General features: G+C 39.4%; 1 protein-coding gene across 8 annotated transcripts in view; it reads left to right on the forward strand.

The window, feature by feature from the left end:
• Positions 1–22,530, forward strand: part of TENM2 (teneurin transmembrane protein 2) — a 900,957-nt gene that overhangs the window by 549,611 nt on the left and 328,816 nt on the right. For 2 of the 8 annotated variants that reach the window (XM_017825637.1, XM_017825638.1), the window contains exon 1: positions 10,364–11,161. The exons of the other annotated variants lie outside the window; for them this stretch is intronic. In XM_017825637.1, the coding sequence (XP_017681126.1) occupies positions 11,116–11,161 (46 nt within the window). In that variant the 5' untranslated portion in view covers positions 10,364–11,115. Of the gene's footprint in view, positions 1–10,363; positions 11,162–22,530 lie in introns of those variants that run through there. 8 annotated transcript variants of the gene reach the window in all.

The following is a 22,530-nucleotide window of genomic DNA, read 5'->3' on the forward strand; positions in this document are numbered from 1 at the left end:
GGGCATGTTTGGATTCTGGGATATTCAGATGCCAAAGTATGAAAGATGCAACTGAGGGAATGAGTTCAATGTACTTCGAGGCCATAGAGAAACTGGCTGAGCTGAGATTCCACGTACCTGATTTGCTTGAAGACTGAAACAGTCATATATTGTGAGGTCTTTGTAGCCAGACCAAAAGCATTTCCATGTTTGCATATTGTTCTTTGGAATATGTACTGATTCTGCATGTCCCTGTCTCCCTCTGTTGTTCAATTTCCTACTCTTTTTTATATCCTTTTTAATGTTTTTTTTGGTCTTGCTGAATTGTAATCAAGTGGCTAATGGGGCCAACTACATTTTAATAAGGTTTTATTTGGTTATAACTTCATTTAAAGCATTCGGATCCGACTCATGTAAAAAGTAATTTTTTTTTCATTCAGCTGCAGTGTAGTTAAAAATCCTGTAATCCTGTGGTTAAAATTGTTAATCTAAAGTGAAAACTATACACATTAATTGTTCACATTACTAGCAGCTATCAGTGGTGCTAATTTTGGTTTTTATGCATGAGCTAAGCCCACAGTCTATACCTGAGTCTCTGAGAAAATAAAAGATCTGTTTCTTCAGGCACCTACAGCATCAGCCTTGTCATGCTGATGACTGTGGCGAGACAGGATTGCCATTAGTGTTGGCCCTTTGGCATCTCTCCTCGATCGGTGCCCGGCCGGGCTGCTCAGGTATTCACCGCACATCGCAGCCGCAACCGGTATCCGAGGGCTCTCTGCTCTGCTCCTGCCGGAGCTGTGTCTCTGTTCAGACGCTGTCAGCTCTGCTTTGTATCACACCCTGCTCCTCTCTCCTCCGACCTTCCCTCAGCAGGGCAGGTGCTCCCCGCTGTCCTTCGGGTCCCGCACCCCGCGCACGGCGGGTGCCCTGCGGTGACCGGGGTTCGCTGCGGGGCTGGGCTGGGCTCTGTCCCATCGCCTGGCCCAGGATGTTCATTTCCTGCCGTTCCAAAGAAAACCCTTGTGCTGGGCCCCCCGGGTGTGTGCTTGGGGAAGGGCGGGGCGTGATGTGCCACGTCCATCCCCCGAGCGCCCCAGGTGCGGCTCCTCAGGATGGTCCGTGCGGGGGTACCCGCGCATCTCCCGCCCCGCGCCGGGCGAGGAGCAGGATGGAGGGAGCGCAGGGGCTCCTGTCTTGCCCGCAGGTACGTGCTGCGGCTGGCACGGGGGGCGGCGGGGCTGTTCCCGGTGTCGGGAGGGTGATGGAGTGCGGCCGGGATGGGGAGCGGGGAGCGGCTCAGGTGGGGGATTACCTGGGGACCTGCTCGGGCAGCCCCTGGGGCCGAGTTCCAGGTAAAAAGAAAACCCACCACAACAGCAGCAACACTCACCCCTAAGGGGGAAAAAGGAAAAAAAAAGCCAACAAACCACCCAACCCCCCCAAACAAACAAACAAAGCCAACAAAAAACCTCCCCAAGTGGAAGGTGCATCTGCCTGCTGCAGGGGGCTTGGAACTAGGTGATTTTTAAGGTCCTTTCCAGCTCAAACCATTCTATATAAAAAAACCACAACCAAAGCAAAACTCAGAATTTCTGCCTTATCCTCTCCTTTCTCCCTGGGGCAGCTGGAGGCTGGGGCTGTGTGGGGAGGGAGCCAGCTCTGGTTCCCTCTGGCCAGAGCACCTTTGGGTGTAGAGGCTCTTTCTGAAAAGAGCTGCAGCATTCAATGAGTGCTGTGTTAGAGATTAAAATTCCTGGAGTGGAACCCCCAGCCCTCAGCAGAGATACCACCTGTACAGCTGTGTTAAACTCAGCTTTAATGGTTTGGGGGGGCAAAGGATTGTGTTTATAGCTGAATAGCTCAAGCATTGGCATCCTCCTTACTTGCTGTTCTAGTAAATATTGGGTGTCATGAAAAAACTTGTGAATGTGTTACCCAGTTAGCAACTGGTACAGCTCCAGTTTGGCAGCCTCAGCTGTTCTGCTGACCTTTGTCACTCCAGTACATCTTAGCACACTTTACCTCGGCCAAAAAGAGGTTTCTCAGAGTGTGACATAGCAGAGCACTTGGGTGCTTGCCTAATTCCATGAGCTGCTTTGAGGCCTTTTGGGCAAGGAGGTGTATAATAAATAAGCAGTTCTACAGGTAGCTGTAGCACAGCTGTGGTGGCTGGGCAGGATCCCAGGGGAGGCAAACTCCTGATGGGTGACACCTGGGGAGCAGGGAGGGGCAGTGATTTCCCCGTCCCTGTATTGGAGAGTGGTGATTGCTTTCATTTGGGGCAGCTGAGGGAAGGGCAGCTAACAGGGCACAGGTGTGGCCAACTGCCAGCTCTTAACCCCTGCAGCGTGGGCCTCCCCAGAGCTGGTTTGTGTAGCCCAAATGCTTGTGGTCACCATCACAGCTAGAGCTGCCTGAGGGTGGCATGTAGCTCCAGAAATGCAAGTGCTGGTTTTCCACGGATGTCATTTGAGTAGTGTAAGTAAGAGAAATGCATCTGTATCTTTAGTTTTGGGTGGCTTATCCTGGACTAACAATTTCTTCCTGCTATCTTTATGGTAAATGTTTGTTTTGTCTTGTGAACTTTAAGCATTGCCAGGGGTTGAAAGCATTTCAAGAACATCCTTTCATTGCTCTTAAAGGACTTCTTGATAAGCATAAAGAAATGTTTCCATTCTAGTGAGTACCTGAAAATGTGTTTTTAGGCCTATCAGACATAACTTATGATGGTAGAATGGGTTTGGCTAATTCTTATCAAACTGAGAAGCATTTTGAAAATTAAATTCACAGTACTATATGTTTCTTCACACGTTTTGTTTCTTTGTCATGAACATGTGTTGGTTGATGTCAATTAATAGCTTGTGAATTTGGTTAACAGGAAATCTGTTAGAGTTGAGACAAAAACTAGGTGTTATGATAGAGATGAGGGCAACAGAGTGCTTATAACATGCTTTATGATTTATGTATTGCATGCCTGCACTCATATCCTTTATGCTAAAAGAAAAAAAAAACCAGCAGCAGCATGGTATTGCTTTACATTATTGTAGTTACCTTGAAATTCTAGTCAGCAGAAAAATCTGTAATGAATAAGGTTTTATAGAATTTCATCGGGGATCCAAATGTTTTTCCATAGAGTTCAGTAAGCACAGTTTAAACAGAGAAAAATGAGGGGAGAAAAAAGGTCTGGTTGTTGTGGGTTTTTTTGAATATGTAGGTACCCCTTCCTGATGTTGTCAAGCATAGTTTTCAAAGTACCTGTACAAATCAACTGTTATCTCTACTCCATTCATAGATGGGGGTACTGGGTCACAGGGAAAAGAAGTGTATTTTAAAAAGTCATAAAAAAACACCCCAAAACAGGAAGTTCATGGAAAGAGGAAATCAAGGTTATTAGAAGAATTGAGCACTATGAAATTTGTTTCTCTGTGATTTTGTTTTGGTTTGGCTTTCAGGATTGTACCTCTTAAATATTGTGCTTTTGGTGTGCATTAAGATGGGCACTTTCTGGGAAGTCTGTGTGACTCCCTCATGTTGTTTAGTGTAGTTCATATCTGTTCCTGGCAACTTCCAGAGGGTTTTTTTGGTATTCAGTATCTGAAATTGTACCATTGTATTCCAGATTTCATAAGTAAGGATCAGGTAACTGTAAAAGAGTGTTGGCTGATACATAAAGTTTTTTAATTTCTTCAGTGATTGTCACAGGAGAGAGAGGGTTGAAAACAGTAAAAGTAAAGATAGCTCTTCTTTTTTTGTGAACTGTTTTTTCACTTTGTCAGAAACTGTTTCAGAGAAAGCTTTTGCTTTAATGACTCTGGCTTCATAAAGTTGAAGAGCATTTCATATAACAGCCAGATAGTTCATCAGTGCTCTCACTGGTCACCAGTAACCTACCACTCAGCTGAGTGGAAGAAATGGTACAGTCTCGGTTGAGTTTCCATGGAATCAAAATCTGTATGTTCTAAAGAAAAAAAACATTGGGGGGGAGAGGGGGGAAATTTGAATGTTGTTTTTAAATTGTGATTATTTTTAAATACAGCAAATGACTTACTATGAATATTTTTAAGAGAATGAACATACCTAAAAAGCCACATCTTGCTATTTATAATGTGACCTGGTTGTGTTTCAGAACTGTGAAACAGTCATCGTAAAACCAAATCTAAAATGTGCATTTAAATATTTTTAAGTTTTAATCATCCATACTGTAATGTCATATTTGCTTTTCACAGCATTTCTAATATGCATGTGTTTTTTGGAATATTTCTGTCGCTTTTTAACAACTTACCTAAAATCCTATATCTTAAAGTTGCCAAGAGTCAATCATGTCAAGCTCTTGGTGTTCTCAACATTCTAATGAGCACTTCACATTTACCCTTTCTTTCTTTTTTTCTTTTGCTTCTCTGTGTGTTCTCTTAGTGGTGTGACAGGGATAAAGGCAGGAATGACTTTTCTGGTTCATACCACAGGTTCATCAAAACCTCTGTCTGATGTGAGCTGAGGGAATGCCAAGAAAAGGGGTTCAAGGGTGCTTTTATGTGCCACGTCAACCCTTGTTTGTGGAACTTTGCTCTGTGTTCTGCACCACAACAGATGGGGAGTAAACCCAGACTTGCTTGAAGCTACCTACCCTTTTTCTTACCTACTCATTTGTTGAGTCACAGTATAGATGCAGCGTGAAGCTGTTAAATAAAAGAACCTCTTGACTCATGTGATGAGTAAGGCTCTGCAAATATTCAGGCAGCACGTAGGGACTGTGCAGTTGTTTTTCTATATTGTTGTTTGACATTGCTGGTATAGCAGTATCTCCAGTTATCTCCATGGCTGTGGTAGCTGGTGGTGTAAAGGTAACTGTTCATCAGGGGTCTGTTATACATGTGCAGAAATGGAAGTCTTCCAAGTTCTCTAGAGGTCTTTCAGCTGGCCTAGTAAACTGAGAGGGCTTGATAATTTTGTTTCATGACATAAGGTGTTCTGTTACAGTATATTAGTCCTCTTGGTCTCTACCTGAAAAAATTTGAACCATTAAATGAATTTTCTGGTGTTACTAGTAAGGTAAAACCTAATCCTTAATCTTAATCCTGTAAGACCTTTGTGCTTCAAATACGAAAAGATGTGATACACATATGAAAAGTGGAGTTCTGGTGCAAAAACTGTGGATCAGGACACGAATAAACAAGAGCAAGTATTAAGAAAGTAAGACCTTTGTTCCTGTTTTTCACTTCTGCTGTGTCCTGTATTAGAGATGGAGCACCATTTTTCTGTTTTCATCTTGGAACTTCACTCTTAAAAAGTTATTGATTACACACTCCCCACCCCTCTTTATTTTTTGGCCATCTCTTGCAGTTTTAGGCATCCTTGGCTCATGACACAGATCAAATTCAGCTCCAGAAGGGCAGAAAGTCTTTGGACCCTGACAACAAACAATTTAAAGAGGTTTATAGATTTGATTCTGTGTTTCTGGATTACCCAGCCAATATGCTTGTGTTGAGATCAGCCCACAAAAAAAAAAGTTTTTTGATCACCCTGGTTATTAGGGAATGACAGCAGTGGCCTTTTAATTTGTTGACATCCTTCTGCTTTTTGCCATCTGTATCATAGGTGTAGCAAAGCAGTGTACATAGAATCTGGAATTGAATTCACAGCAGAAATAATCTCACAATAGAAGTCAGCCTGAATATAGGTCAAGTTAGTGCATAGGAAACCAACACATCTTCAAAGCTGTGGCTCAAAGAAGTGCTGAATGCTCAAGGGTATACTTAAGGCATGAATGTTGCATATTAATTCAGAGGACTGGGCAGTAAAACTGGGGTATGTTCAGTTTCTAAGTGTGTTGCCCTGTACTCTAAAATAAATTGTACTCTGGGTGAAGCAGTGTACTCTGTTGTCTCAGTGTAGATTTGTGTTTCATGTAAAGAACTTAAATTATCTGGTTGTGAAGAAAATCCTTCATGAGCTGCACGGTGCTCTCCTGGAAGCCTCCTTTGTCTTTGCAGGCAGAAGGTGCCTGTGGAGGAGCTCTCTGCCCATGACAGGCAGAAATCACGGCAGGCACACCTGAATCTTGGAGGCAAATGATTCTTTCCATTCCTAATGTTATTTGAGGCACAGGGGGTTCACATGAACTGGCTGCCATTTAGGCACACATGAAGGTAATCTGTTTGCTGCTGTTTTTAAAAAATGTAAGTCTTCTGGGAGAGATATTTCAGGAAATGTTTGAGTACTAAGGACAGTCTTAAAAGGCCTTAGGATTTGTGACTGTAATTGGAGTAAAAATTCTAAACAGACATCAAGTTGGTGCTACAGAAGTCTGAATTTTGAAATGTCATTTTAATGCATATTCCTCTATGGTTTTACAAGTAAATAGAAGGGCAGGGTGGAATTACATGTCCTTTGAAATTAGTGTTCCCAAATAACCAAGAACATACTGATTATCTCCTATTTTAGCACTGTAGCAAAATTTACAAAAGTACTGATTTCCATTCATTCATGAAATTATTGGTTTTGAAATATACTAACACTTATTTTTATGAAATAGAGAAAACTACAAATTAACTATGTAAACAGAATAACAACTTAGGTATTAGTTATTATCACTTACTGAGTCGACAATGATAAGAATCAAAGATTATTTTTAGTAGCCATTAAGAAATCTGCATGACTCATTACAAGCTGCTTCTGCTGGTATTTTCTTTTTGTTTCCTTTGCAGAACACTTCCCTGTCCCTTCTCTCGTGTAACACAGGCAGTCATAGATCAGTTTGTTCAGCCATGCATACAGTGAGTAAGGTTGTAGTGTTTGGACCAAATGGAGGTCATAAACAGTTTTAATTTATAATGATGCTATCACATGTATTCAGTTATGCTCAAAAAGCTGCATTTAAGTGGTTTTATAATTCATACCAGCAATAGCATCACAGTTTTTCTTCACCCTGCCAGGCTGTTGTGTGTAGCTTGTGCTTGTGCAAGGTCTTTATCCTGTGCCTCTCACCAGTAAAATTATGTCTGATCCAGACACTTGTTTTACCCCACCAAGTGCATTTCTTGTTGTAAATTGGATGCTGGGAAGTTAAATATAGACAATATAAGACACAAGGGGTTTTCTTGTGTGCTCTGCCTCAGTTCTAACCCTTGTCCTACTCCTTGTATTTGCTCTGAGCAGTGAACAGATCACAGTCTAGGGAATGGTGGCTGGGGAGGGATGAAGGGCCTCACTGTGCCATTCTGCCTGTGTAGTGTTTGTGGTGTAAGAGATCCAAAGGTATTATTGAAACAGGGATTGTGGAGGAAAAAGGTGGTATGCTTTATTAAATCAGTGGATGTAACTGAAAAAAAAAATGCTTTCAGACAGTCTGTCTTCAGGTCTGAAACAGAAGAAACAAAACCAAAAGGTTGGAGAAATCAGCTCTGTGTTTGTATCACCCAGCTAGGTAACTGGCAAAGAAAGGCTTTGCTAGATGTAAAATACAGAAGGATATTGCTAAGAGGAAGTGGTCATCAGCTCTTTTGCATAGTCAGAAGCTTTCATTTAGCTCCAAAGTCAGAGTGTTTCTAGCCAGTAGTCCCTGTGGTAGGTGTGAGCACTTTTGTAGTCATTTGCCACTTTATTTCCCCATAATTTGCTGTCATGATGTTCCATGTTCTACATAACGCTGCATTTTCCTGGGAGGGGGCTGTGGGGATCCAGCACCATTGAAACAATGCCATGTGTTGAATGTTCTTAAACTGCTTTGTTACTACACAGGTTTGAAGTCACAGGGTAGGTGTTTGCATGCAGGCTAATGACTTCCTAGACCTAAAACAAACAGAAGAATGATCCAGTTTTCTAGTAGAGTAGGCAAGTAATGGATTAAGAGGTTTTCTGTGATTAAACTTGTCTTGGCTTCCTCAGGTAAGATTGAGGGAGAGCTCTGATTTAGTTATTTTCTCTGTAATGGTGAAAGTATATTAAAAAAAGGGCTGGGAATCAGTTATTTATATCTCTGCACAAAATGGTATTACTAGTACATTTCTGTGTTATTTGTAATGTTCTCTGGTGTGGTGCTGGTATGCTCCTGGAGTACTGCTTGAAGAAGTTTAAGTGGAAGCACATTTAACAGAAGTAAAATAGAGTTTTGGCGTTCATGTTTGTCAAAGCCTTGCCTGTCTTATGGAAACGTGGCTGATTTATAGAATAACTCACTTCCATAGGAGAATGACTTGCTTTGCTCACTGGAGCTGTAAGGAGTCAAGCAGTTCAGTGTCCAAACATTTTTAGTTCAAACACAAGGTCAGTTCTTGTAGAAAACAATTTATTTATTCCTTGTACAAGCTTATGCTGAGTTTTAGCCACACAATCTTACATCTTCCATGAAAACAAGCTGCATGCATGTTTTCAAGTGTTTTGTTGACCTTGGATGCAAATGCAAGGTCTTGATTCCATTGTGGATTTGTAGGTAGGTCTGTGAGGATGAATAAATACTTCTGGAAGTATGAATATACATGTTTGCATTTTTTGGAAGTTGTCATGGATATAATCTAGTACATTGTAAGAGATGTGGAAACTTCTTATCAAGTCTTCCATGAGAAAAGCAATTTACCAGTAAGGGTGAGAAAATCCAAAATTAACAGGAAACGGGAAATATCTCTTCCTTAATTGTTCCTGTTATTCATTTTAAGTGTGCACAGGCCTAAGCACACACTGCACAGGCAGAGGGGCTTCTTAGAGGAACTTGGAACTTCTTTTTCCTTGTTTTCTTTTTAAAAAGTAGATAGACACTTCCTTTAGAGTATTTACTAATAATAGTCCAGAAAAAATTTGCAATAGCTGAACACATGGATCTCCATTTCTCTCTCATCTTAGTGTTCCCCTGAATTTTAAGGTGGTATTTGTTTCCATAAAACAGGAGACATTTGTAACACCAGCAGAGCAAGGAGAAATACTTGATCCATCACACAAACTGCTCCAGTGCTTGGTCAGGCTAATGCTGTAGGGAGAGAGGTTTAAAAGCCTATTGTTCTTACTAATATTTGTCTCCTTATGGTAAATTTTACTCTGAGCTCACATGTTGAAGATGGCACAAGGTTATTGAGAATCTGATTTTAATGGGGCTGTATTTATGTCAGTGTATTGCCAGTCCCCAGGGGACAAAAAATAAGAGGTGGAACACTGAAGCAATCACAAATTTATCAGTAAGTGTGGGTGGGGCATGGGTCAGTTTGCAACCTTAAATTAAAGATTTGTTTTGCAATATAGCAATTTGCTATACAAATGTGAAAACTGGATTCCATCTGTCCAGAGCTTAATATGATGGTTTCTGGTGAGATTCTGGAGACTAGCATTCACAGAAAAACATCAAGTCTTGAAAGTTTTGTTGTACAATAATGATACATAAGTACTCAGTGCTGAAATGGGCCACTGATACCCTGATAATCACTTGTGAACTCATCTTTGGAACTGGAAAACTCTTACAACAGAGGATACTGAATTATGTAGAGCTGTTAAAGCATTTTTTTTTAAGCTAGTTACATATCTGAAGGCACGGATGCCCAAAGGTCACATGTGTGAGTTGCATAAGCTGGCACAGCGGAATGTTGGACAGTTCTAGGTCCAGATTTCCAGCATCTCACTGACATAGTCCTTCCTTTTCCCTGAGCTGAGGTTGTAGGATCCAAGGGAAGGCCCAAATACGGTGCTGCAGCAAAGAAAATGTGTTCTTTTTCAGGTTTGCTTAGATCTCCATGTACCAGCCAGGTCTGACCATGGACTTGTGTCAGTTCTGCAGACAAGTACCATGTGTGCTTTGGGCCAGTTGGCAAAAAACCTATTTGCCTTTACCATGAAAAGGTAAAAGGTATAAAAAAGTGAATTACAGAAGCGGTCCTGATGTTACAGATGGTATCTGTAGTTAGAAAAAAAACACCAACCAAACCATCCACACACACATCCAACCCTCATGTTGCATGAAAATAAACCCTACTTGTATGAGGACTTAGTGTGGACTTGTATGAGGACTTAGAGCTTTTCTAAATGACTAAGAATTCATAATTAACTTTAAAATTTTAAATTTAGGTTTAACCTTGTAATTCCTTTTACAAATATTGGAAATCTGAAAGTACCTCTGATGGATTCCTTTAAAAATGTTAGTTCCAGGTCACATTTTTTCTTTTCCTACTACTTAGTGCAACTTCATCTTGAAATTACAAGGTAAATAGAATAAAGTGTCTGAAATGCCATTTTTAAAAAAAACCAGATTTATCAATGCTAATATGTTTTGCTGCTATGAAAACCCAGTTATTAACATTAAACATTTGTTCAGTCATTTGTTTATCAGTGGCAGTTTGTTAGCAGTTATAAGTAGAATTCCATCTGCCAGTTAAACTATATTGTATATGGATGCTGAAATTAGCAGCTTCTGCTTTTTGGGGGTGGGGGGACGGTGTCTTTCCTAATGAATACATGAACTTAATTGCACATAAATGCATCTCTGGAAGATGGTCGGGGGGCATCTCAGGTGTACTGCACACGAGTCTACCAGCCAGGCAAAAACAGGCACACACTGTGATTATCTCAGTTTTCAAACCTGGAAGAGACAAGAATGTGTTGCTAAATGAGAGAGGCAGTATGTCATGCTCACTGAGATAAAAACAGAAGCTGCCAGACACTTTGGCTTTATTCTGCGAATTCGTTGCTTCAAAACTCTCCTCTTTTCTTCCTGCTCATTCTCCCTCCCATTCTCATTCTTTCTCTTCCCCTCGTTGCTGTCGCGATCTCTCTCTCATTGTTCTCTCCCTCTTTCCCCCGTCTTTGATGCACATACGTTGTCACATTTCATTGACTCTCCCCTCTTCTCTGTTCTTACACTCACGCCTAGTGGTGCTTCAGCCAGAGCTCGCAGCCTCTCCGCCGAGTTTTAGTCATGTGTGAAGCTCAGTTTGATCGAGCGCTCCTTTTCTGCCTTTTCACTCTCGCAAAAGATTAAAAGGTGGCGTCACATCGCTCGCCGGCTCTTTCCCGCAGGAGGGACTTAAAAGGGACAACAAAAACTAATCACTTTGAATAAGCGTTCTCTCGCAAAAAAAAAAAAAAAAAAAAAAAAAAAAAAAAAGGGACTTAGCTGTGCAATTTGAGGCCGGTGCTAAGGATTGGGAAGGCTAGAGGATGCTTCATACTGCTAACAAGGGAAGGAAGCCTTCAACTGAGGCAGGTAAGAAGTGTCTGAATGCGAATGTTTTATGGAGTGCTCGGTCGGAGCGGTGGATTTCCAGCGTTCTGTAACTGAGGCGAGCAACTGCAGCAAGAGGCAGCATCGGCGTTGTATCAGATTCCTTTTGTTTAAGATGTAAAGTATCTGCTATAAATTGAATTAGAAATGGGGTTGGGTGGATGCTGTATTCGCACTGAATGCTTGTTTTTTTCCCCTCTTTTTTTTCCTGTGTATCAAAATAAATCAGAGAGCCAGCTTTTGTGAGAGCTGGACTTTGCTTAAGGTTAAATTCAGTGCTTAAATCTCAGTGTAAGAGATGCTTTTGAGTCTTATAACCCTCGGGGAGCTTGCATTCTGCAATTTGATTGCAACAGCTAAACAAACAAAAAAAAATTACTTATTTACTATTTATTGTGTAATGCAAAATCCAGCATTGAGTTTAGGTCTAGGTGAATATGGTTTGTTTGCCTGGCATTTCATCAGATGAATAGCTCTACCCTTTTAGACCTACTGTAAAACCTATTTCGTGTTTATGTTTTGTAAATTGAGATTAAGTAGCATCCTGAATGAAATACGTGACTAAAACTCGTAAAATGCGTCTGTGTTTAGTAAAGCAATCGCCAAATTAGAATAATGGATTTATGTCAGTTGTCAAATGGAGTTAACTCTGAAAGTGCTGTCCACAAGTGCACTTGGATTACAATAAAGGGCTTTCTATTTTAACAGTTATTGAGAGGAGCTAATTTATCAGGCACAGCCTGTGAACTGAAGTCTTGTGATAATAAGACATTCTATAGCCGAAAGGGTTTGTGCTTTTGGGAAACGTGCCCTTTTATTCTCCATAAAAATACATGGAGGCTTTATAGGGATTCCAAAAGGCAAAAATAATTTTAGTTACTTCTCAAATTTTACATGCTCATAAGTGCCTTTTATTCACAACTGGTATATTTAACTGTTGGGACTTCTGTTTCTGGTCTTCACTGGCTTTGGTGCCTTTTTTTCTCTCCTACGTTTTTACAGTTGCTCCCTGTATTAGCAAACTGAGACTCAAAATAGGAGGAAGGGATTTTGAGCAGCAGTTTCATTGTCACACTGAAAAGTGAACAAGCAGTCAAGGATAGTTAGACCATTATTAGGGCTTTAGAGGAAGGCAAATAATATTGTAGTGACCAGAGTTTATTGTGAAGTGCAGCACTTATTAGCTGGCCCTGAAAGCAGAGCTGTGAGAAGCCAACTTGGTGAGCTGTCAGAGAGTAAACAGCGCTTGATAGGCAGAATTTCGTGTTGCAGACCCACAAATGAGCACGCTGAGGGTTGAAATGAGCGGGTTTGCTTGAGAACTTTGGTCTTTAGGCAAGTTTCCCCCAGTGCCTCAGCCCTGCTCGCGGCGTCCGAGCGTGCAGAGCTCCGGACCTCGCAAAATTCCATGGCAGGGCTTTCTGTGGCCGTTTGCAGTGGCAGGTTCCACAGGACAGGCAGTGACAAGCCACCACTCAGCTGAGTAGGATCAACCCCCAGGGAAGCTGAGTCTCCCAGCTTAGTACTCACCTTCAGTGGGAGTTAACCAGACACGTTCCTCTCACAGAAAGGCGCAGATTTTATTTTTTTCCTGAGGACCTGAAATCAGACAAGACAACTTGTAAATGTTTCATTGTTTTGCTGTGGACATTTTTTACTTTTTAACTTGCCGAACCTGTTTATTATTTGGCATTGGAATTGCCACTACACCTCTGTTTCACCTCCCAAAATGTTTCTGTGTGTTCTTCCAAGCTCTCTTCATGCTTCTGTTTACACATGTTGGATCAAACTGCAATTAAGAGTAACTTCTCTGACAAAAATGAAAGTCCTGGATGTAGAGTGGTACTTTAAATGATATTTTGTGACTTATATACAGTGTATAAATGGTAGATGGCTTTTGATAGAAATTAGGCATGAAGACTTTTTTCCTTATGGAATGGCAGGAAACTAGGAGGTTGAAGACGAGCCACCTTGATCTGTTTGAGATCAGAATTGCAAAGGATTTCTCTCTCCTTTTGGCATTTGCTAACTCTGCCCTACTAGATGTTAAATGGGTGATTAATAGAAATAGCAGCATTTTACTGATGTTCCAGTAGATGTTGCTGGAGAGCAAAGTAAAGATTACTTCATCCACAGAAAGAAATGCAGTGAGATTACAAAAGCCAAAGAAAAACCTCAAGGCTTTTCATAATAAGAGACCAGTAATTTTTTACATCATTATTGTAGGTGCTATTCCATCTGAAAACCTGAGCAGATACGTGTGCTGAAAGGAGGCACATGTAGATACAACCATCTGCCTTCTTGTAAGGTTTTTAGGTTTTACTTCCCTCTTTTAAAATGTTATCACTAGTGTTAACAGTGTTTGACGTGTGTGTTTTCTTAGAGGAAGTGGTGAAAGACTATCCCTAAAAGTTAGTTGTTTGTTTGGGTTTTTTTTCCCCAATGCAGCCACAAAATACAAATGTTTAATTATAAATTAAGAAATGAAATGCATGCAACTTCAAAATCAGAATTCCAGTTCAATGAAGTTGCTTTCCTTTGAGAACAGCAAGAACTTACCAAATCAACACATAGGATAATTAAAAGACCAAAAAAAAATGCTGTCTCTTAACTTGTACATTATTTTATATGTACTTTTTTTAAACTGTGAGCAATTGTGAGTTACCATCTTCTTATGTGATTAAATTCTGAGAGAAACCCTATGATGAGTCTCAGATCAATAAATTGTAGAGTACCTAATGGCAAATGTGAGAATAGAAAACTCTCTGGTGCTCTATGCTAAAACTACTGTTTTATTAATTAATCTGATAAAACGATAAAGCAGTCCCAAAGGACATGAGGATTTTAGTATACAGGCACTAACTGATGCAATTTCAGGCAACCACTGACCTCTATCTGTGGGAATATTTATTTTTGGAGATGATCATCAACCGTAACTGATTTCAAATTCAAAACACTAATGGGTGTTGTGTTGGTTTCTTTAATCCCAGCTTTTCATGTAAAGCAGGGTAAACATGCAAAACTTAGGCTACTCATTATAAAATGTGATCTCTCTGCGTGCAAGTGGTTTGCACCTATTTGTACCTTAAATAAGAAAATAAAAAAAAGGAAAAACAAGAATTATTTGAAGATCATTTAGAGAAGAGATTTCTGGTTCTGGAATTAAAATGACTGTGTTTTGCTGAAGTTTATAATCCATAGCAGTGTGGCTTTATTTGGTTTGCCACTTAGCATGTAAGAAAATTTCAACATCTGCTTATAATTGGAAAACGATGCAGATAGAAAAATGTGTGGCAGATCTCTACAGTCCATCTCCCATGTCATTTGCATTGTAGATTATTTATTTATTTATTGTAGTTTGTGTTTACTATTTTCATGGGGTTTTCCAGATGTGTGCATCAAAATTTCTTTAATCTGACAAGCTTTAGGTTGATGTTTTGGGTTTTTTCCTGCACAGTTTTGCTGTTGCCAACAGGGGTTTTCCTTAATGTTCTGCTTCTTTAATTTATTGCTCAAACTGACAACTGTGCACCTACTAAGGCAATTCCATAACCTTCAGAAAACTGTTTGCATACTTTCTCTGCAGAAGTAAAATCTTTCTGCGTTTCATGAGGATGGTTTAGGCAATGTCAGTGTTTTACATATTTATTGAATAGTCTTGTAGTTGTGAGGGTTTTTTTCCTCAGACTTAATAGTTCCTAATGTTTTAGAGACAATTAGCTGTGGCCACTGAAGGTTGTGCATCCCAGTTGGGCATGGCCAAAAGTTCATGAGCACTTTTCCATTTTTACGGTTCTGTGTCATTCAGAAAACGAAGCCTGACTGTTGCCTGTGAGAACATCACCTTCCCCACTGCAGTTTACCCTCAGACTTGCCAGTTCAATGAAATGATGCGCAATTTAGTTTAAAAGATTGTAATATGTCATGAGTTTCTAAAGAGAATTCCCTGTTGAAAACACTGGCAAATTCAGTTGAAAGGCTTATGACACAATATAACCCCAAGGAATAAACTTTTATCTTTGTATTTCTCAGTTCTCAAAGTCATGAAGAGAAAAGCAAGCACACTTGTATACTGGAATTTTGTTTAGGAGTACACTATGGAAAGCTCAGAATAGCTGAACAGGGTAAATAATTCTGGCCACAATTGAGTTTAGTGCCACAATTTCCAGTAGCAGCAGTACTGGCTTTGTAGGTTTGTCTCTTTATGCTTACTTGTGTAAAAACAAACACAGAAATCTGAAATCATGTCTTTTAATTTAAGCCCACTTGAAATTTAAAAATACATACCTGGTCTCACGTTATTGGAGCAGAGGGAGAGTGGATGTCTAGGAGTCTGCAGGAAGTTACTGAAATATAAAGCTGTGATATGTACATAGGAAAATGTACTGCAGGTAACAGTAATTTAAGGACTTACTTGTGAAGCTTGTTTCAAATGCATCTATATCATTTGTTTCATCACTGTGATAGCCTTATTAAAATAGGTAAATAAAAAGGTGAATGAAAATAATTTAAAAAAAATAGAAACAGGATTTGGCAATGGAGACATCTTAAGAATCTTCTAAAGGCAAAGACGTGGATGAATATATTTTCCTTGTTTATGCTGCAATAACTCCTGAGTAACTCCAAGTAATGGATATAAGGAGGTTTTTTAGCTGTATTGTGTAGAATATATTTAGCTAACACAGTTCTTACTCAATGCATGCAGTTTTTGAAGATACAGAGCTCAGTTGCTATCTATAGCTTATATTGATTTAATAAAATTCAACCTGTAGCTCACAGCTGATTCCAAATCAAATAAAATTTTTATTCTGTTACCACATGCAATGCGATTATAAGACTGTAAAACATTGCATTAAAGATTAGAAGGCTTTATCTCCCCTCCCACAAAGTAAAAAAAAAAAAAAAGTGAAAAAGCTTTTTAGCTAAAGCTTTTTGAAGTAGGATGTTTTTTAAGATCCTTCTCCTAAACGTACCTTTCTGAGATTCCAGAGGATAAAATCATATGAAAGTAACTTATGAGTGGTCCTTCTCTATAGAACATCAGCAGTGTTAGAAACCCCAATGTATGTTTCCAAGAATTTTGATATAGCACTGAATACAAAGTATGTGCCTTTCAGATTTCACATGTTAATTTTGTATATATTTGTGGTAATGTTTTTTGTTATACTTGACCTCAGAGCATTACCAAGTAATAGCTCTTAACAGTGGTAGTTATTGTAACGTTGTTAGGGAAGAACAGAGTCTTTTCTGTTCCCCTCTTTTCTCTTCATTGTTTGATTCATGTTTATTTTGAATAGATTTTAGTTGACAAATTCAACTCCTTCAGCCCTTGCTGCTTGGTCTAAATGTCAACCCCAACACAGGCTTTTGTGCAGTTTTTTCCCTGGCAGCAAAATGGAGACAAGGAATCTGCTGCAAGATGTTATCATTTGGTGGGGGGAAGAAGTGTTGATACTGAGTTGTGAGAGACTGATCTCCTCTCCCCACACACAGTAAGGTCTGTTTTTCGGTAACTTAGAGTGTCTGGTTTGTAGCACTCCCTCCCCAGCAGGTATTCGTGCCTAAATGAAACCTGGATTATCTCAATATTTATATTGATATTTGTACTTGTAGCCTAATTCTGTACACAGCAGATAAGGCATGGTGTGTTTGTGTTGGAAGGACACAAAGAGAAGAGAGGGAATAAAAGCAAAAGACTCTGCATGTCTAGAAAACACAGGAGAGGGAATGTTTCCAAGAACAATGTGTGATTAGAGTAAAAACTGTACCATCAAATACTGCATGCAGATTCCTCTCAGGTCAATCTATTGTACTGCTGCTCTAGTATGTGTACATGGACATAAATAATGTATATGTGCTATACATATATACATACAGTCTCTAGAGGTCAGTAGAATGTAAGGAATGGGCAGATGTTCGATTTTCTAATATGAGACTTGGAGATGCAGCGTATCAGTTGTTGCTACCTAGAAAAGATGAATATGTTTCTAATGAAATTTGGAAGTGAAGTAATTAATCAGAGTTAACAAAGAGCTGAATGGAAGAGAATCATGCCTGTCTTGTTGCGGAAATGAGTGTAAATTATTTGTTTTGGGCAAATTCCTGATAAATGCTCATTTGTGTTCTAAGCAACTTGACAGAAATCCAAACCATGATTATTGTATTACAGCTCATTATACAGCATCTCCTTCCTACCTTCTCTGAGAGGATCTTTTAGAATGACTGAAATACAAATTAAAATGGTCTTTTGAGAGAGCATATGTCAAATGCAAAGCAAATTAGGGCTCCAGTGCAGGCAACACATTTTCTTTTCACATTTACACAGTTAGCCATGGCCAGCCTTAAAAAACTAATTGTTTTATCCTTGTTCACTACCTTGGAACATGAAATCTTCTGAATGAACTGATCACTCGTGGTTGAAGGTTCTGGTTTCTTTTTTAAAACTGCTCTCACAGAATCATTTAGGCTGGAAATGACCTCTCAGATGATCGAGCCCAGCCTATGACTGAACAGCACCGTGTCAACTACACCAGAGCACTAACACCATGTCCAGTTCTTTCTGGAACACCTCCAGGGATGGGCACTCCACCACCTCCCTGGGCAGCTCCTGCTAATGCCTGAGCACTCTTTTAGTGAAGAAATTCTTCCTGTAGTCCAACCTGAACCTCCCTTGTGGCAATTTGAGGCCATTTCTTCTCATCCTGTCCCTTGTTCCCTGGGAGCAGAGCCCGACCCCCCCCTGGCTCCACCCTCCTGTCAGGGAGTTGTAGAGAGTGAGAAAGTCCCCCCTGAGCCTCCTTTTCCCCAGGCTGAGCCCCCCCAGCTGCCTCAGCTGTTCCTGGTGCCCCCCAACTCTGTTCCCATCTCTGGACCCACTCCAGCCCCTCCGTTTCTGGAGCATACACAAGTACATTGTTTTATGTTTCCATTTTTTTTCTGGAGGAGAATGATAAACTGTTTCATTATTTTGGTACACTGATTTTTTTTTGTTTGTTTTTTAAGTCAGCATTGGACAGGATACAGGAATCCAAGTCCACTGCACTGAACACAAGAGATAATAGGCTTCATTGGATGTGAAAACCATGTGGCTGGATTTAAATGTAGTTAGGTGTTAAATTTATCTATATAAAAAGGTCCTTAGAAATGAGTGGTTTATATGCTCTCTGTTTCTCTCTTCAAAGAGGCTATTTGGGTGGTATTTGATATCTTTCTTGTGTTTATGTTGTAGTTATGCTTTGCACTGTGATAGGACAATTCCTGTCGTGGAATTAAATTAGTTAGGTCATCAATTCCTTTTTCACTTGTTATTTTTGTTAGTTTACTTGGAAGCTATGCCTAGCTATGTCCCTAGGTACTCTGGAAGGAATCTTTCAAAGTAGTGTACACACTTGTTTTAGTTGTTGCAGGAATCATTCTGCTTTTCTTCCCCCATTGTTCTTTGAATGTACTGAAAACTTTCTGTAAGCATTAGGTGTGACAAAGCAAAGGTGTGGAAGTGGAGCTCAAAACCTCAGTGTATCTACTTTTGGAGAAGTAGGAAAACTACCAAGTCAATATTCATTAAATGTATGCTTGTATCATAAAACTGTGGAGGTGATGAAAGATGTCCTTGGATTCATTATTAGAAACCAAGAAACTAGTATGGCCCCTCAGAATTTACAGAGTTATTTCATGTGCTGGAATGGATGCTGAAGAACCTGTTCTCACAGTTTATCTATAGAAACTGCAGAGCAGCTGAAGTTGGTATAACCAAAAGAGAGAAGATACCTCTATAAGTGGTGAAGAATTGACTTCCTCAGTCTGAAATGATGGCAGGCCTTTGGTTTTAGTTGTTTTCTGAGGATATATTTTATTTTGCTTTCCTATTCTTGTGTTTGTGTGATTGTGAGCTCTCAGGCACAAAATCATTATGCTATAACAGCAATGGTCTGTATTTTTAGATCCAGTGGCTCTTCTCTACCTCACTGAGAACTGTGTGACTGTTTGTGGGGGCAAAACTGAGTTTCAGAAATATCGCTTCTAAAAAAACACATCTATTTTCACTGGGACTTTTTTTTTCCCCTTTCAGAAATTTAAACAAAAGAATAGTGGAAAGCAGGATTTTAGATCCAACAGCACTTTTGGTGGGTGGGTATCTAAGTGAGGCATATTTTTGGTTTCAGGAATGCAAGGAGTGGACTGGATCTTCTGTGGACTGTTCTTAATATCCCCAGTCAGTTACACAAGGGAATAGGGAGTAACTGGATACAGCAAAAAATATAGATAAGATGATTATTTCTTAAAAGAACCTAGGAAAAGCTTCAGCACATTGACTTTTCAAAGATATATGGAATGGTGTTTTTAAAGAATGGTTATCAGCAGGCAGAGTAAGTTTGTGTTTTTCACCCTACATTTCAAGGCATGCTATTAGAAAATGATGGGTTCTTTTGAATCTACAGCCTAGTAGGCAATCATAATATTAAAAAATTGTCTGTGTGATTATTCATGATTGTGGGGAAATTGATTTCATTACTCAATTGGTCCCATAGTTCTGTGTTCAGTGTTTTATTTCCTTGTGACAAGAGGTGTATGCTTAGAAAACAGGACAAAAGTGCTTGCCTTCTAAAACAAACGCCACAGAACTCAGAGACAATTATGTGCAAACTTGAGTAACCATGACATTTGGATCTAAAGAAATATGAAATGACAGTAATAACCAGTATCACTGTAAAATTACAAATTATTTCAATTTAAGTGATTTCATTTTTCTGCACACATTTTTAAAGTCTGTCACCGTAAGCTGTTGACTTCATCTTGAATGCTTTCTGCAGTCTTGACAGTTGAGGATTTGTTAATACTAAATCAGTAATTGTTGGCTTTGAAGAGGGATCCAGCATCTTCAGCAAGAGCTTATTAAACTGTAAAATATGGATTGCCTTTACCCTAATGGCCTCTGAATCCTATTATCATCCCATTAGAGAGTGTGGGATTTTAGTAATTCTGTTGTTGTTTTCAGTGGGCAGCAACTACAATGGGGAAGGGCAGGGGTTAATGCAATTCATCTCCTGTAATAGTGTAACAGTGGGTCCTTTATCGTTCCATGGGAATCTTTTCCTTATTGCAGGGAAAGTGGCTGCAACCAGAACTAGCCCCCACCCCCCAAAAAAACCCAACAAACCCTTCGAGATTTCCTTCATTGCCTCCACTTTGTAAACAGAACAGAAATTAATAAGTTGATAAATAAGCAAGTGCCAAGTAGGCTGCGGTCTAGAAGGGTTTTCAATTGCAATCATTATGCCAAGTGGTGTATTGAAATACCTCTTCAAATAAGATCATTATATTTTTAATTATTTAATTGCATTGATACTGTAATACTCTGATTGGTTTCCAAAAACATGAAAGCACCTTATTCTTTTCCTCATGTGAAAAGTTCAAACCAAAATGTAAAGCAGAAAACAAGTGATGTAAGTGGTGAAAGTGGAACTTTTGTACTTGGAATGGCAGTTGCCTATTTTGATCTGTAAAAGCTCCCTCCAATGATAGTACATCTTACTGGAGGAATAATTTCTTTAAAGTAGAAAGGAATATGAAGCATTAATAGGTATTAAGTGGGGGTAGAAAAAGTCATGTGCAGAGGTTTTGTCTGCCTCCAGTTGTGCATGAGGCCAGTGTGGAACTTTCTCAGCACCTGCTATGATTTTTTTTTTTTTTCCCCCCAAGTGTTTTATGGAGATTGATTTGACAGCTGAATTTCAGATGCTAGAGGCAAGTTGCTTCTGATTTCAGAACAGGATCAAAAAGGGGAAGATTTCAAACAGATATTGCAAGATGAGCTGAGAGGGACTTGTCAGTGTAACTTTTCAGATAAACAGTATCTGATACGCTGATGTGCATACCATATTGAGTTGGGATTAGTTTGATTCATGAGATGCTTCTAGCTAATATTTCCCTTTTCAAATAAAGATAAAAGGGATTATTATTCAAGGCAGTTACTTTACCTTTATTTATTTATTTATTTAAGAAATCAGGAGACACTTGCAAGGCTTGGAGTCTTCATAACTGGGTTGGTTTTTTTTTTTTCAGTGTTTGTGTTTACTTCTTCCGTAGTTTTGTCTATAAACACAACATGAATAGCCAGATTATTTATTTATTATTTATTATGAATAGCCAGATCTTGCTTGAAAATAGTAAGAAGGACTAGAGCAGAATTTGGTAGAAGAAAAATGGACTTCTGCCTAAAGCTCAATGAGTAATAGTCATGTGAGCAGCTTCTTACATCCTACCTGCGTTTATTTATGCCTTTTGCATGTTTGGTAACAGAGCCCAGGAAAGCAAAAGAGACAGATCTGTACAGAAGCACTTCAGATCAAGTACTCTATAAATATTAATTTCAATATACATATTAATTAAATAAGTATTAATTATAAAATGTTAATAAAATCATCTTTGCAGTCTTCCACCTGTTCAGTTTGTGGGTCCTTGCAGTTGTTACACACAAATACTTGCTCCCATTAGGCCAGATCTGTTCTCTGTCACTGGTAATTCTGGGTTTTGGAGAAAAGGGCTCAGTTGGAACGTCACAATTAGGAAGGATGAACAAGAGTGTTGGAAAGAGAGAGCCTGGATTTGTACGCTGTAAGAGTTGCACCTGGATAATCCGAAAATATGCAATCAGGGAGCAGTAACCCAGTTCCTTTACGGTGGAGTAGATAAGTTCTCTTTTACCAGTGGTGAAATTTAAATGCCTTACAGTGTGCTCTACAAGTAGGTCAGTGTTATAGCTGGAACCAAATCAACTGATTTGTCAGCAAACTCTTCTCCCTCCTGAGCTCACCCTCTTCCTTATTGGGTAGAGTCCATCTGTCTCTGTAGGTCAAAGTCTGGTTCTGGTAAGTGCTGAACAAATATGTGGGAAGGTATGATCTCCTCCCCTGAGTTAATAATCTAATTATAACCTACTCACATAGAGACATAGTATCTAAATATTTTAAGGGTTTTCTTCTTGCTTATGACACAATGTTAAATAAGGTTCCACTAGCAGAAGTGCACTTACTTTAGAAAATGGCTTTGTTCTGTTAAATCTCAGAATGAGTCTTTGTTCTAATCAGTAGGACCTGGATGATGACTATAGAATGAGGGAGTATATATTACCTTTCTATATTTGAATTTCGTTTTAATTTCAGAATTTTGCTACACCCTTTCAGAACACGGTTAGTAAACAAAAAAAAATCACTAAGCAGCAGCACTGTTACAGATCCTAATTAATTTGCATACTCTGAAGTATACCATGAAGATGAGTAAATAAGGTTTGACAATACAATTGTTGCAAAAAAAAAAATAATTTTAATCAAAAATTGTAACAAAGGGCAATT

This window comes from Lepidothrix coronata, unplaced genomic scaffold (genome assembly GCF_001604755.1).
Source record: "Lepidothrix coronata isolate B3197 unplaced genomic scaffold, Lepidothrix_coronata-1.0 Scaffold121, whole genome shotgun sequence".
In the NCBI taxonomy this organism is placed as follows: domain Eukaryota; kingdom Metazoa; phylum Chordata; class Aves; order Passeriformes; family Pipridae; genus Lepidothrix; species Lepidothrix coronata.